Here is a 13,899-nt window from a genome sequence, read left to right as displayed (position 1 = left end):
ATATTTAGATACTTTCAAGGGACCATTGATATGGGACTATTTTATTCAATCGAATCCGATTCACAATTAATTGGCTATGCAGATGCAGGATATTTGTCTGGCCCACATAAAGATCGATCTCAAACAGGTTATTTATTTACATGTGGAGGTACAGCTATATCATGGCGTTCAACAAAACAAACTATGGTTGCTACTTCTTCAAATCATGCAGAGATAATAGTCATCCATGAAGCAAGTCGAATGTGTGTGGTTGAGATCAATAACCCAACACATCCAGAAAACATGTGGTCTTTCTTTAAAAGGAGATGCCCCAACAACATTATATGAAGACAATGTTGCATGTATAGCTCAACTAAGAGAAGGATACATCAAAGGAGATAGAACAAAACATATTTCACCAAAATTCTTCTTTACTCACGATCTTCAAAAGAATGATGAAATAGATGTGCAACAAGTTCATTCAACTAATAATTTAGCAGATATGTTTACTAAGGCATTGCCAACTTCAACGTTTGAGAAACTAAGATACAAGATTGGAATGTGTCATCTTCGAGATATTAAGTGATATTTTCATCGGGGGAGTAAATACGCACTGCACTCTTTTTTCCTTAATCAGGTTTTGTCCCACTGGATTTTCCTAACAAGGTTTTTGATAAGGCAGTAAATAATGTGTATTACAAACAGTTTTATGTACCTCTCTTTAATTTATACATGGACATCCAAGGGGGAGTGTTATAAATAAATATATATGTATATGTATGTCCATGGCCATGGCTCATTACTGTAGAAGACTCACTTCTCCAAGGAAGTGTTTCTCCTATAAAAGGGTAATACCCCTACAATGTAGATACACTAATACATATTGAAAGAAAAGGTATTACTTTCTTCCTTTCCCAGTTACTCTCTTCCTCTCTCTTTCTGTTCTTTTGTTACTCTTATATTTTTTCCTTATAATTTATTAATATTTTATAATATATATATATGTGTGTGTGTGTGTGTGTGGATATCAGTCTGTGACTCATGAGTATCTTAATCATGAATACATACATGTATCCTGTCTATTACATTGATAAGTCTAGATCATCAAAGCTTTAAAGACTAATTTTGTAAGACTCCAAAACATGCATCACCATCACTCTAATTAATTAATACATGAAACTCTGAGGTGGGGTTAGATGAAATTAAAGAGGTAAGATTTAAGAAGAAAGAGCCAAATTAAATGAGTTGACTGTAAAAGGCCAAGAGGATCCATTACAAAGTTGTATAAACATGTATACAAGTTACAACAATGACAAGTCCAATAATAATTTTGGAGACAAAAGAATAAATGTGGAAGCCATTTTCATTTTTTCTTTTGTTTTCGAGGGCTCGAGGCCAATAATGCTTCCAAATGAAGGTTGCAAGTATTGCTTTTCAACTTTTGTTCCCCTTTTGGCTTTTCATTTTCTTCCATGCTCCTCTTTGTTTTGTCCTTGTTACACTAACAATTTTTAGAATCTCTAAGCAAAAGTTAGTGTAGGAATTGAAAATTTGTGGGATAAGACGTGTTTAATTCTAGTTGGAATCTACAAGATTTATTCGATTTCAGTTAGAATTTTTGGAGGCTATTCTGCCCTAAACTCTAGCTCATGCCCCACAAATTTGTGAAATATTCACAAAGATCAATGAAGATCAATAAATTTCAAGGAGATCTATACCATCGAGAAATACGTCACTAACAACCTTTATGGAGAAATCTTAAGAGATCTTAGGAGAGAATTAGAGAGAATCTTAAGAGATCTTAGGAGAAAATAATCAAGAGATAAACATATTTGTACTCACAATGTTTATTAATTAATAAAGTGAAAATTACATTTTAAAATTTATGGCAAACAAGTTTTCAACTATACTAGAAACTAAAATCTGAACAATCACTTGTCCTTCGTTGCAAGTAAATTGCGCTTTTAAAATTTGGTTCCACCTTTAGCTTTTCGTCTTCTTCTTTTATTATGCTCATCTAAGTTATCTTATTAAGTATTAACAATTTAGAATTTAAAAGAACACATACTTTCTTAATCCTAACAGAAATAATCGTGTGGTACAACTCAAAGGTGATTTGGTAATTTTTTTTTTCCCCAAATCAAAAGGTATTCTTTCAACTAGTATCATCCCAATTCATGTGGTATCGCTTTTCGAAATTTAGAGGGGTTATTTAAATGTTTTATAACTCTGACTAAGCCTTGTAAGGTAAGACCTAGTCCCCCTTGCTTGTATTTATTCTATTAATATCTTTTTATTTTTAATAAAAAGCCGCTAGACAGTCTGTCTAGTAGTAAAGTTGAAAGGAAAAAAAGCCTTGGAAGTTGGATTAGGATGCAGTGAGAACTTGCCCTTTTGAACTTTATTCACTTCTTTTATTCTAATTCTAAAATAAAATGACCATTTTATCAACATGAATAATTTCCAAATAAGACTGATAGTGTTCCAACCATGGTACCAATTCACACTACATTACACCTTTGCTCGAAAACTTTGGACTGGAAGGCAAGTGAAGATAACTCTCCTTGTCAAGCCTCAACTGTTACCCACATACTGCAATATCAAACATTATGAAGAGGGAATTTCCACGATTACCGCCTTCGCACGTTCAATAATTATACATTTTTGTAAAGATACAACAATCTACATACATAAACCACATTATTCTGCATCACGTCTAAATGTGCAACACTTATTTTTAGTCCAACCTGGAACAATTGACAATTTAATTTATAGATTTAAGAACCTTGAACATTTAAATCAAGAGATGGAGACTCTTCTAGCTTTTGGAGAGCTCCATCCAGACTGCAAACTTGAATGATGAATGTAACACTTGAAGTGCCAGAGGGAACTACAAGATCAGATACATAATATGCTTCAACTACCGCAACTCCCAGGTACTCCTGGACTAGTTGAAGTGATCCATTTGATTCTGCAATTGAGAGATCGGGTTGTTTCTTGACATAGATATTATACTTAGGGAAAGGGTGAGTCTTCCCGCCTTTCAATTTCCAAACAAGCTTGACATTGAGTTTCCTGGAGCCATTAGAATCGGAAGACGACCATTTAGTGAAGTTACCTTCAACAAGCCATGAAGTTGATGGTGGGAAGTCGGAATTCAGCGTCAAACTATTTATTGCAAGATGACCAAGCACTGCATGATATTCTGATGGAGAAAGCGCCATGGTTTTACCTTGACTTTCTGATTTGTGAACTTCAGGTCTTAATTTATAGCATACAGCATGGATTTTTGTTAACATGTATCCTTCCATTGCTATACTACTTTCTTGTATAACCCATGATGATTCACTCTCTAATTTAGTAACACGATGAGGCATTATAACATTGTCAAAATGTCTAACAAAACGACTCATAGTCAGCAAAGAATCACCCGAAGAAGCAAGTAATACTGATTTTTGCTCTGCAGCAGCAGAAGTGAACTCAAGAGACAAACCCAACAGAGAGCTTCCATTTGAGTTTACCTGCATTAAACCGTAGCAGAAAATAAATGAACAAGTACAACAAGGGAAACAACATACATGTATTCCATCACAACATGAACTTTTCATATTTCTGCAGAAGTTGGGCCATTTGGAGGGTAATAAATCTCAAGAAATGCACCAAGCAGGAGAGAAGGATGAGTCCATATGAAAAAAGGAGAGTAATTAGCTGGCAGCCCCTAGGGGTAGGATATTTTTTGGTAAGATCCTTAAGGGTAGAGATCGATAATTCAAAGTCAGTATTTTGGCATTGGCACTTGAAAAAATAGAATAAATTCAACATTCTTAAGAAAATAAACTGTATATTTTAATGTCCTAGAGCAAGGTAATGTATCTATTCTTGTGGAGTAAATTTTATTACAGGAGCCTGAGAACAACAACAGCACTACTCTCAGGTGAACATAAAACAACTGGCCTTAGTAGCATAATTCCCCTCCACAAGAGAGGTAACAAATCTTTCTAAAAGGATTTCTGTGGTTGGTGAAAATTATCAGTATGTCCTTGCAAGTGATAAGTAATAATTAAGAATTGCAACAACTATTATCCCAAAGAAAAAGATGACTTACAGAATATGTAAAATGAACAGGTGAATCTGCTAACTGAAGCTTCCCTTCAAACAACCTTGCTGAGAACTGAAAATCATCCTCAAGTGTTCCACTGAATGTTAGGTTCCCTCCTCCATTATAAGATGGCTCCTTGATACTGCCACATCCAAGCATAGGTCAAATCCAATGCAGATGACCAGTTCCCACATCAAATCATTGAACAGAAATGTACTCCAGCTAGAAACTATTATGAACAAAAGCATGCACATAAAATCCCAATATACACATACACACACACATATATATGAGAGAGAGAGAGGGAGGATATTTCGCTATCATAGCAAATGAACGTATTAGCCTAGTACGTCAGCCATCTACCCACTTCTCTTTCCATTATCTACACCCCTAATTACCCTTGCCAATTCATTATTTGAAGGAAAAATTTTAAAATTAATTTTACATCCTCGCTGTTGTCCATTTTATCCGTGTTCTTTGAGAATTCAGTTCAGTTGCATTGTTTTGTCTAAACTTTGGCTCGACCTGTCTCCAGTCAGTGTCTTAATTTGTGTTGCTGGGTCGGCACATTATTCTCATATTTTGATTGGTTATTTCTGGTGAGCCTTCTATTGGAAATTAAGGCTGCTTTTGCTGGTTAGTGAGCAGCTCCAATTTTTTCTTTAGGTGCTATTCGTTTGGGTGCTAGTCTGCAGCAAGCCTTGGTTTTGTTTTTCAACTCTGGAGGTTAAGGTTCTGCTGAGTGATTGAGGCTATTTCGATTTTGGTTTAGCTGTTTCAATATTGTTTGTGATTGACAACTGGAACACCCAATGATCAACCATAGGCATGGATTTGGTGGAACACGAGCCATCATTAGAAGTGAAGCAAGGAAGGTGAAAATAGAATCTAATGGTAGAGCAGTTTTATATACAAATATATACAGGGTTTTGTAACCAACTACATGAAGTTAGTAGGTTAGCAATGTCCCAACCATTTTTAGTTCTCCAAAATGCCTGTATTATTTTCTGCAAACACATTAAATGTTGGGACCTTTTTGTCTTTCACCAAAATCCTTCCATCCATTCTCGCCCGAGACAAGACTCTGGCAAAGAACAATCTGAGCTTCATCTCCCAACGGATCCACAGAACTTTATCCTAAGAATTTCTTTTTTCAATCGGATAATCAGAAAATAATTGACATATGCTGGATTACAAATGCAACAGTAATGGGCTTAAAAGTCAAATATTAGTTTTGGCAGTTACTGATTTTCATCATTATTCTGAATTGCAAGCTGAACCTCCATATGTTTAGCATGCAAGTTGAATTTAAAAGCATCCATTTTAGTCATTTGATGGTTCTCAATTACTGCAACCAAAGAGATTCAAAATCAAAGCAATGCTTCCCTCTTTTCTATTACACTTAGACATGAAAGAGAAGGAAGAAAAGAGATAAAGAGGAAGGAGCAAAGTCACCTGGAGGAAAGAAATGAGGAGGAGCTTGATGGGGAAAGAAACGGAGAGGGACTACTTGTCGGCGAAGAGGAAAAGATAACTAGGGTAGCTTATTAAGAAGAGGATTCTAAGGTGTTAAGACTTTTTTCCTTGAAAACCCAAAAATTACCTGTTGTTATAAGATAGGAATGTGTTTAAAAGGATAGCAAAAGGGAAAATGGGTACAATGCTAACCTACTACATGAACATAGTAGGTTAGAAAGACCCATATATATGTGTGTGTGTGTGTGTGTGTGTGTGTGTGTAGGGAGAGAGAGAACCATGGTAGATATAAGAGTTATGAGAAGGACGGGTGCTGGGTGGGATTTGACTGTTATGAGGATTCAACTCTAGAGGCATTCTTCCTTGTGATAAAAGCAAAAATATATTTTAAACACAGAAAAGGATAGGTATGCTGCTTATATATCCTTAACCTGCAAACATGAAAGTATCTTTGATTCCCTCCTGATGAAGATGTGAAAGTCCTGTTTGCTTATGCTCTTCAATGAAACCAAAAGAAAAGAGAAATAACAGATGATTTTCCAGTGAGGAATTGCTAATAGGAGATTGGAGAATTGCAGGGACTAAAAACTTTCTGAAAGAAAAAAAAGGGGAAAAGTGATTTTCTGGGTTTGCTAAGAAGACGATAACCCCGGGTCCCAAAAGAAGGTATGGAAAGATAGCTGGAGATTGGGGAAATATTTTTGTTGAAAGGCAACACTCTGCCTCCTGTTAAAGAGAATGTGGGGACATTATGGAGAACTAAAAAGTGGGTGAACTGCTATAACCTACTAATAAATTTATGTAGCAGGACAGCAAGACCAGACAACTTTCACCTGAATAATTGCTGGTTAAATGCTCTAATGTTCGAGTTGCTGAACTGGTGGGCTTTATACATTCCCAATTAATAGGCATTTCTAAGATGCTTCACTGATAAATTATCAAAACAAAGGGCATGTTTGGTTATCTCAAATTAAGCTGCTGTCACAAAATGCATTAGGTCTCACAGAGAGACAATTTAAGGCGCACATATATCTCAAAATTTTCTAATCTAGAACAGCATTGCAATGGAGGAGGGCAAAGAGACACTACAATTTACATGTGCTGGTGTCCAATTTTGTGCATTTTTATACATTTTTTTTAATTTTTTTTTTATAACCGAGAAATCCGTCTGTGACCCGCCCTTTGGACCAATCACAGCCTTCTAAACTCGGTGGATTGTGCATTTTTTATACATTTTTTTTTAATTTTTTTTTTATAACCGAGAAATCCGTCTGTGACCCGCCCTTTGGACCAATCACAGCCTTCTAAAACTCGGTGGATTGTGCATTTTTATACATTTTTTTAATTTTTTTTTATTAACCGTAGTAAATCCGTCTGTGACCCGCCCTTTGGACAAATCACAGCCTTCTAAAACTCGGTGGATTGTGCATTTTTTATACATTTTTTTAATTTTTTTTTTATAACCGAGAAATCCGTCTGTGACCCGCCCTTTGGACCAATCACAGCCTTCTAAACTCGGTGGATTGTGCATTTTTATACATTTATGATGGCTTATGTTGAAAGATTTACATATTAAACCATTTTTCTCCACAATTCAAGTGTCAAATGCGTCAAATAAGACTTTATATGTGACAGATCATCACTGAAAGAAACAAGGGACTACCAATGAAAGAAAACAAACAAAGTCGGGAAGATTGAAAACTAAATGTAATAAGCGCAGAAACTTACTCAACAGCAACTTTTAGATTTCCTCCAGTTGATTCTCCAGAAAACTCCAAGAAAGGCTGAGAAGAATGTGTATATATTAGCAAGGGTGAGAAGTTTGTAAAAGGGAATGGATTATCTTAGTGATGACATGGCATAGAATCTAAGAGCTAAAATAACATCAGTACACTCATAAACATATTAAGAATTACGTAGCTTGCAAGCGACGATCCTTGTCAGATATTCAATTATTTTACTTCGTGTTGTGGTTAAAGAAGAATTTTCGCAAACAAAACTCAAGGATGATATTTCACAAGGTGACGGCAAATTCAAAAAGGAAATAACAGCAAGGAAATATTAGCTGTGTTGTCAGTTCTAGTCACTTACACTCTATTTAAACTTAAAATCTTTCAAAAATTAATCTGAACAGAAAATCATATAGTTCAAACTTCAAGACATCCCCGTGAAACAAAAAATTTCCGACACTAACGACATGTGGAAGACAAGCATAACATGCCTCTGTAAAAGGTTTTCAGAAATTAATGAAACGGTCTGTATCTCCATATATTGTTGCCTAATTGCATGAATACTTTCTAGCCTTGCAGAAAGTACTCCAAGCGAACATCTCAGAGACACCATTTACTATGGGAAACTTTGATGTCCAAATAAGCAGAGAGAAGGTTACAGAAACGTCTTTTGACGATAACAGTCCCATTATGCAAAACTAGAAAGTAAATGAGATGATATGAACATACATATTAGCTGTAGGAACTGTACACCAGACAAATTAATGAAATTGTCTATAATGATTGTAACATGTAAAAATTGGAGTTCAATGCTTTGTTTTAGATCTTAGAGGACAATTACATTAAACAGAATTTCTCCAAAATTTGAACCAGAAGACAATAAGCTCGAAAAAACAACTGGATACCAGAAGACACCTGAAAGCTTTGGGAAGAAATGTTGTTCCAAGGAGTCTGTGACATTTGCTTTCCATCGACAGTAAACTGGTAACCATGACCCTGATGATGATAACATGGATGTTAGCGGACATTGCCACCTCATAGTCTATTTTGAATTAGAAATCATTTCGATTGCCTCGGCCTTCTCCCTGTTATTCATAAACAGCCATAGAAGCACCTTTGGACCAAGATGGGGACCCTTTTGGGTATTGGGAATTGCTTGCATCTTTCCATTAACTTTGAGTACTTCACAATTTTATCAGATACCCAATGCAAGTACACTTTCTGCCTATGCATTTCATGGCGTCTTCAGCTTTAAGTTTCACACTAGACCATTTGAACATGCTTTTATCTGTGTTGCTCATCGAATTAATTAAAATACGATGACATACATAATTCCTTCCCTCTCCAACATGCAGGAACCACGGTAATGGCCTAGACTCTTCTTTTCACTCTTGAACCATCATTATTTGCTTCTTGAAATTCAGGTTAAACATGTTTCTAACAAAAGTACAAGAGTTGCTAAACATACTGGTTGTACTTCTCTAAGTGAACTATTCAACAAAAAGTGTAACCATAACTAGCACTTCAGATAAGGATCATACGAAGCCAACCCACCTCAGAATTGTAGGAAGGAGATACAAGCAATAAATCTGCATTTTATTTTGTAAAAAGACAAAGGAAACAGAAAACAAGATTATCAAAAACAAACAAGTTCAGAACATACCTGATCAAAATTTGAGTAGAACGGAAGAGTTCGAGGGTAATTTTGTGAAATATCCCATGATTTTTCTACAAGTGCCCACCAACTGCATGTTAAAGCATTTAATAATGATATGGTTAACAGCAAGCATATACTACTTTTTGATAACCAAAACAGGCAGTGTAATCAATTGCAGATATGATAATGCAGCAGTATTTACAAAATCTGACAATATATTGATATTCAACAAGCTTTGAGACATACAGTCAGGCTGTCCCTGTCCCATTTTATGTGACATAGTTTGATTGGAAACAAAGACTAAGAAATCACTTTAACTTGCATATGATAGCGTAGTAATAGAAGAAAAACATTGAATTGAGCTGTTGAAACTTTAGTTCACCAGGGAAGCATCCTTCATGGCGAGAAACTCTAAATTACTTGAATGTAACTTCTATATAGTAGTATCATTTTGGAAGTGCGTAAAACTTTCTGAGACATTTAAATAAAATATGTCATATAGATTTAAATTAAGAGACTTCCATTTTCAGCTTGTTGCTTAAAAATATTAAGAAATGGAGAGACTTCCATTTTTGCCTTGGCAATTTGAGTAATCTATTGGACCTCATCTTCCATATTGCTGGCAGGGTGGTTTATCATTTGCCAAGGAAAGACCAAACGAAGAAAAGGATATTTGCCTTTTCAAATAACTAAAAAATCATGAGAATATCCAAGTGGTGCAGAGGGCAGTCACTACATGAAAAGAAATTGAACCATGGAAATCAGGATATGGAAATATTGTGAATCTTTAACAATAATATGAAGAGTAATCTTTAGTGGAAATCCGTAAAGGCATTTTGTTAGAGTAAAGCATTTAAGAGATATTATGGCAGGCAGTGACAGACCGGTTCTGTGCAGTCTGAAAGTCAGGTAGTTGTTTTGTCTCATACACCCATCCAGGAGCAAATATGGCAGCTGACACATTATCCCTCTTAATAACATCAAGTGCCAAATTTGTCTGCATAAAAAAGACAGAATCAGATAATTTTACAAGTGGATATTTCTTTTTAACAGGTGGCTTAAGAAAATAAAAGTGGCAACACAGCCTATATAAAAGGTGAAACTAGTGATCTGGAATGCGCTTTTAACAATGAAATGTGTTTTACTTCCAACTGTCCAAACTAACTACTTGCTAAGAAAGACACTGATACTAAAACCTTACATCGGAGAATTAGCATCATCCTTGTGGAACACTATTATATAAAGATCCCAAAATGGCTAAAAGAAGTTCTAAACAATCAGACAATGTAAGTGTCCTCTAACAAACTTAAAAGTGACACACATTGTTTAAGTCACTGAACTGGTTGAAATTGAAACTCACGTATAAATGGAAATTTCACTTTGTCCATTATAGTAGCATAAAACACACAATATATACACACAAATTTTTATGCGTGTATAGGAACCACTTTCCTGTGAAAAATACCAAAGTTTAGAGACAATATAATAAAGGAGAAAAAGGAAACCCTGAAGAAAAGGTCTCCCAACTTTTGGTAAGAATTCGAAGATGCTTTGAGAAATAGAATAAAATGTGATGAGAAACTTTAAAGAAAACTCACATGATAGACACTTCATCAGGTAATATTTTGGAAGCTCATTAAAATCATAGAACATGGTGAGTCCAGTACTTGTGTTAGAATGATGAGTAAGACTGATGTAGTCAATTTTGAATAATGCTGTGATAAAGAAGGTTGATGATTATTTATAACAGCTCTTTAATTGCCTACTCGCAGCATTATTATATCTGGTCCCAGTTATAGTCTATGGTAAGAACCTAGCTAACTGAAAAAGAAAAAAAGGCATAACTGTTACTCTCGAAGTAAAGGTAAAATACTGGTTACAGACATTTTTAGGTCGAATATCAGATGTTTTTTTAATCTATTGATAAATAGGGTAACAGGCCCAAATCATCTCTCCTTGAATAATCAAAGATACAAACAAGGAAGGACTTCTCACTAATAAACATTCAGACAAGATAACACTGTAAATTTTCAAATATTTCTGTCAATATCATACAGTATAAAACATTAACTTACAAGATAAATAACAGAACGATGATATGGATTAGGTATTTAGCACAAATACATGAGCATAGAGGATGAGGTATGAATTTTTTTTATTTCCCATACTTGTCTACAAACTCACCGTCCATTGTCCACCACCATAAGTGTTTCTTCCAAAGACATCAATTCCCATGTAGACATCGAACTTCCTGTCACCAGCAACCTCAGCTGAATGCTTAGGATAATTCTCCTATAAGTACACAAGAAAACAGGCTTTAGCAATTATTATTATTAACCTGAAAGAAGAGAACTAAGAATAAACAGAAAATACCCGCCAAGTGTAGTTTACAAATATACCATCAGATATATCAAAAAAAGGCTTGTTTTTTTCATTTAGTTGATCTTGCCAGCTAAGGTTCCCATCAATTGTGACGCTGTCATACCTGTAGCATCACCATAAGAAAAGACAACTATGCTGTTTTTTCACTTTGAAGAGATGGTTTATTTCATGATATTACCATAGGACCAAAGATCCACAAGCAGAAAGAGAGAAAAACTATGCTGCTTTTAACTTTGAAGAGAGGTTTTCTTTCATGATATTACCATAGGACCAAAGATCCAGGGACAAGGGAATGCATGGACTGAGTTAAGTGGCTGACAAATTCTTTCAGGTTAGGAATTTGCCTGACATCCAAGGAAACTTCCATATTGACCTGAAAGCAAGATATTTGAAAAAGAAAAAAAGGATTCTAGTATAAGACATAGTTATGCAAAGAAATATGACAATGAATTTTTACCAGAAAGCAGTTACGACTGTATGACTAACCTTATTTCACGAACACCAATTACTATGGATTTTTACTTTGGAGATATTTGTCCTATTCTTCAATTTCCAAATATGTTACTGACCAGAAAACTAATTTGTCTCCTCTGATATAGAGAAAAATTCTATAGATCGACTACTCTTCCAGAAAGGAAAACAAAGAAGGAGAATATATTTTTTATAAAAAAAAAATCACTTTTCAAGCTTAACAGGCATATCTAAAATTAAGGCAATCAGGAAATTTCATGCTATGAATGTAAAGATATGGCATCAAGTTTTGTGATTAGGAAATGTAAGAGAAGAAAAAGAAAGGTGAAGGGCCTGAAGGCCTATGAAACTTCAGAATCAATTGCTTACCAGCCATCCATCAAAGCCTAAAGCAGCAGCAAGCTCACTTAACCTCTCTGCATACATCTGAGCTGAGTTCTTTGATGACAGTAATTTGTTGGCAATACGTTTCCCTTCATCCCACTCCAAGATAAAAGTTCCCAATACCTTATAATAATAGGAGGAAGTGACCAAACAGCCAGAACCTTAGGTGTTTGAAGAGTAGATAAATAACTCTTAACATAAATGGAGAAATTAGTAAATCCATCAACTACAACTCAATCCCAAATTAGTTGAAGTCCTGTACGAATCATTTGTCTCTATTTCGCTCTATTAAGATTTCATTCAACATAATTGGAGAAGTAAAACGCATATATTGACATAGGGATGAGTAGCAAATTAAAGATAGACTCGTTTTGTTCAAAAGAAGATGACCAAATTGATTAAGTGTGAAACGAGAAAAAACATAAAAGAGTGAGATTCTGAATCAATATTGTTAACTGTAATACCTTCACTCCATGCTTGTGAGCAGTGTTAATCCAACAAGGAGGCGGTAGAGTAACTAATGAATGAGAAAAATACACGAATACATCAATTAAATACCAATGCCATATAGCATAAGCATCAGGATTATTCCCTCCTTGTATCCATTTATCGTCAAGGTATCCTCCAGCCATGTCGTGACACACCAGAAGCCTACGCCGTTTCGGTAGTTCATTGGCGGCGTAAGGCGGCAACTTCACAGAGACCTTATTGAACGGGAAGTGAAAAGAATCGAAATAGGATCTCGACTCAAGTTCTTCCAGAGTTTTCAGCGGATATGATACTGGAATCGAAGGTTCAGATGGATCAAACGGCGGAGGATCATCGGAGGGATGAACTGAGTTTTGATTTGCGGCCATGAGATTAAATTTAGAGAGGAAAGTGAAGAAGGAATTGAGTATAGACTTGAGGGAAGCTAGGGTTTGAGGATGGTGAGATTTGAAGTAGGAGCGAAAGTTGAATGTCATCAGAGAAATGGAGTGATGGACATTTAAGAATCCATGATATGGAATGGAGTGGACTAAGGAAAAACGTTGACGTGGGAATAAACGTTGTAATATTTGAATTTTTATTCAATCCTGCTTACACTCTGTTTGGATCATTGTTACTTATTATTTCATAATGTATTATATTGTACTATACTTTATTGTACTATATGGTAGATACAATGTTTGGCTAGACTATATTATTTGTTGTTGTTTAATAACATTTTAATTGTTTGGTTTGATTGTATCATACTGTATTGTAATTTATAAATTTACTAAAGTATCCTTAAATTATTTTAGGATAGGAGGTTTGATTAGAATTAAATAATATAAGGTAAAGGGTAAAATAGTAATTTTGAAATATTATGTAAAGATATAATTGGAAAAAAGAAATTAAGTAACAATGGGAACACACCAAAATTGGTTGTTCCATAAAATACGGATTTTCATTGTTACGTAACAATGAAATTTAACAATACAATACAATACATTTTAAGTAACAATCAAAACAAATATTGTAGGTATAATAACGATACAATACAATACAATGGGTAACAATTATCCAAACAGAGTGTTAATGTATATTCATGTGTTTCACTATAAATGAATTTTATGATCCAAAATCAATGTCCACATTTAGTTGTCATGTTTCAAAAGTCGATTTGATTAATTTTCAAAAGTTAAATAACATTATTTAATTTAATATTTTAAATATAAAATTTAGATACTTAAAAACTA

General features: G+C 34.7%; 1 protein-coding gene across 2 annotated transcripts; it reads right to left on the bottom strand.

The window, feature by feature from the left end:
* Positions 1–2,589: 2,589 nt before the first annotated feature.
* Positions 2,590–13,202, bottom strand: LOC102581655 (cytosolic endo-beta-N-acetylglucosaminidase 1). Of its 2 annotated transcripts, XM_006353363.2 has the most exons (11): positions 12,643–13,202; positions 12,164–12,301; positions 11,587–11,696; positions 11,315–11,426; positions 11,126–11,233; positions 9,826–9,938; positions 8,948–9,029; positions 8,200–8,280; positions 7,283–7,338; positions 4,085–4,220; positions 2,590–3,500 (listed from the first exon to the last, which is right to left on the bottom strand). In XM_006353363.2, exons 1-11 carry the CDS (start codon positions 13,141–13,143, stop codon positions 2,757–2,759), a joined length of 2,181 nt encoding a protein of 726 aa, XP_006353425.1. In that variant the 5' UTR covers positions 13,144–13,202; the 3' UTR covers positions 2,590–2,756. The 2 variants fall into 2 exon arrangements, with proteins under 2 accessions (XP_006353425.1, XP_015166820.1); XM_015311334.1 differs by lacking the exons at positions 12,164–12,301; positions 12,643–13,202 and adding an exon at positions 11,810–12,157.
* Positions 13,203–13,899: the final 697 nt, after the last annotated feature.

Source organism: Solanum tuberosum, unplaced genomic scaffold, assembly GCF_000226075.1.
Source record: "Solanum tuberosum cultivar DM 1-3 516 R44 unplaced genomic scaffold, SolTub_3.0 scf00156, whole genome shotgun sequence".
NCBI lineage: Eukaryota > Viridiplantae > Streptophyta > Magnoliopsida > Solanales > Solanaceae > Solanum > Solanum tuberosum.
This window is presented reverse-complemented; position numbering and strand designations above follow the sequence as displayed.

What these genes read in the sequence shown, in the direction of transcription:
- LOC102581655 (XM_006353363.2), bottom strand. Translation starts at nt 13,143, where the DNA reads ATGACATTCAACTTTCGCTCCTACTTCAAATCTCACCATCCTCAAACC. An exon ending in TCTACTCAAATTTTGATCAG is followed by an intron (nt 8,281 to 8,947) that starts GTATGTTCTGAA and finishes TATCATCATCAG; the next exon opens with GGTCATGGTTACCAGTTTAC. An exon ending in TTTCTTCCCAAAGCTTTCAG is followed by an intron (nt 7,339 to 8,199) that starts GTGTCTTCTGGT and finishes CATTCTTCTCAG; the next exon opens with CCTTTCTTGGAGTTTTCTGG.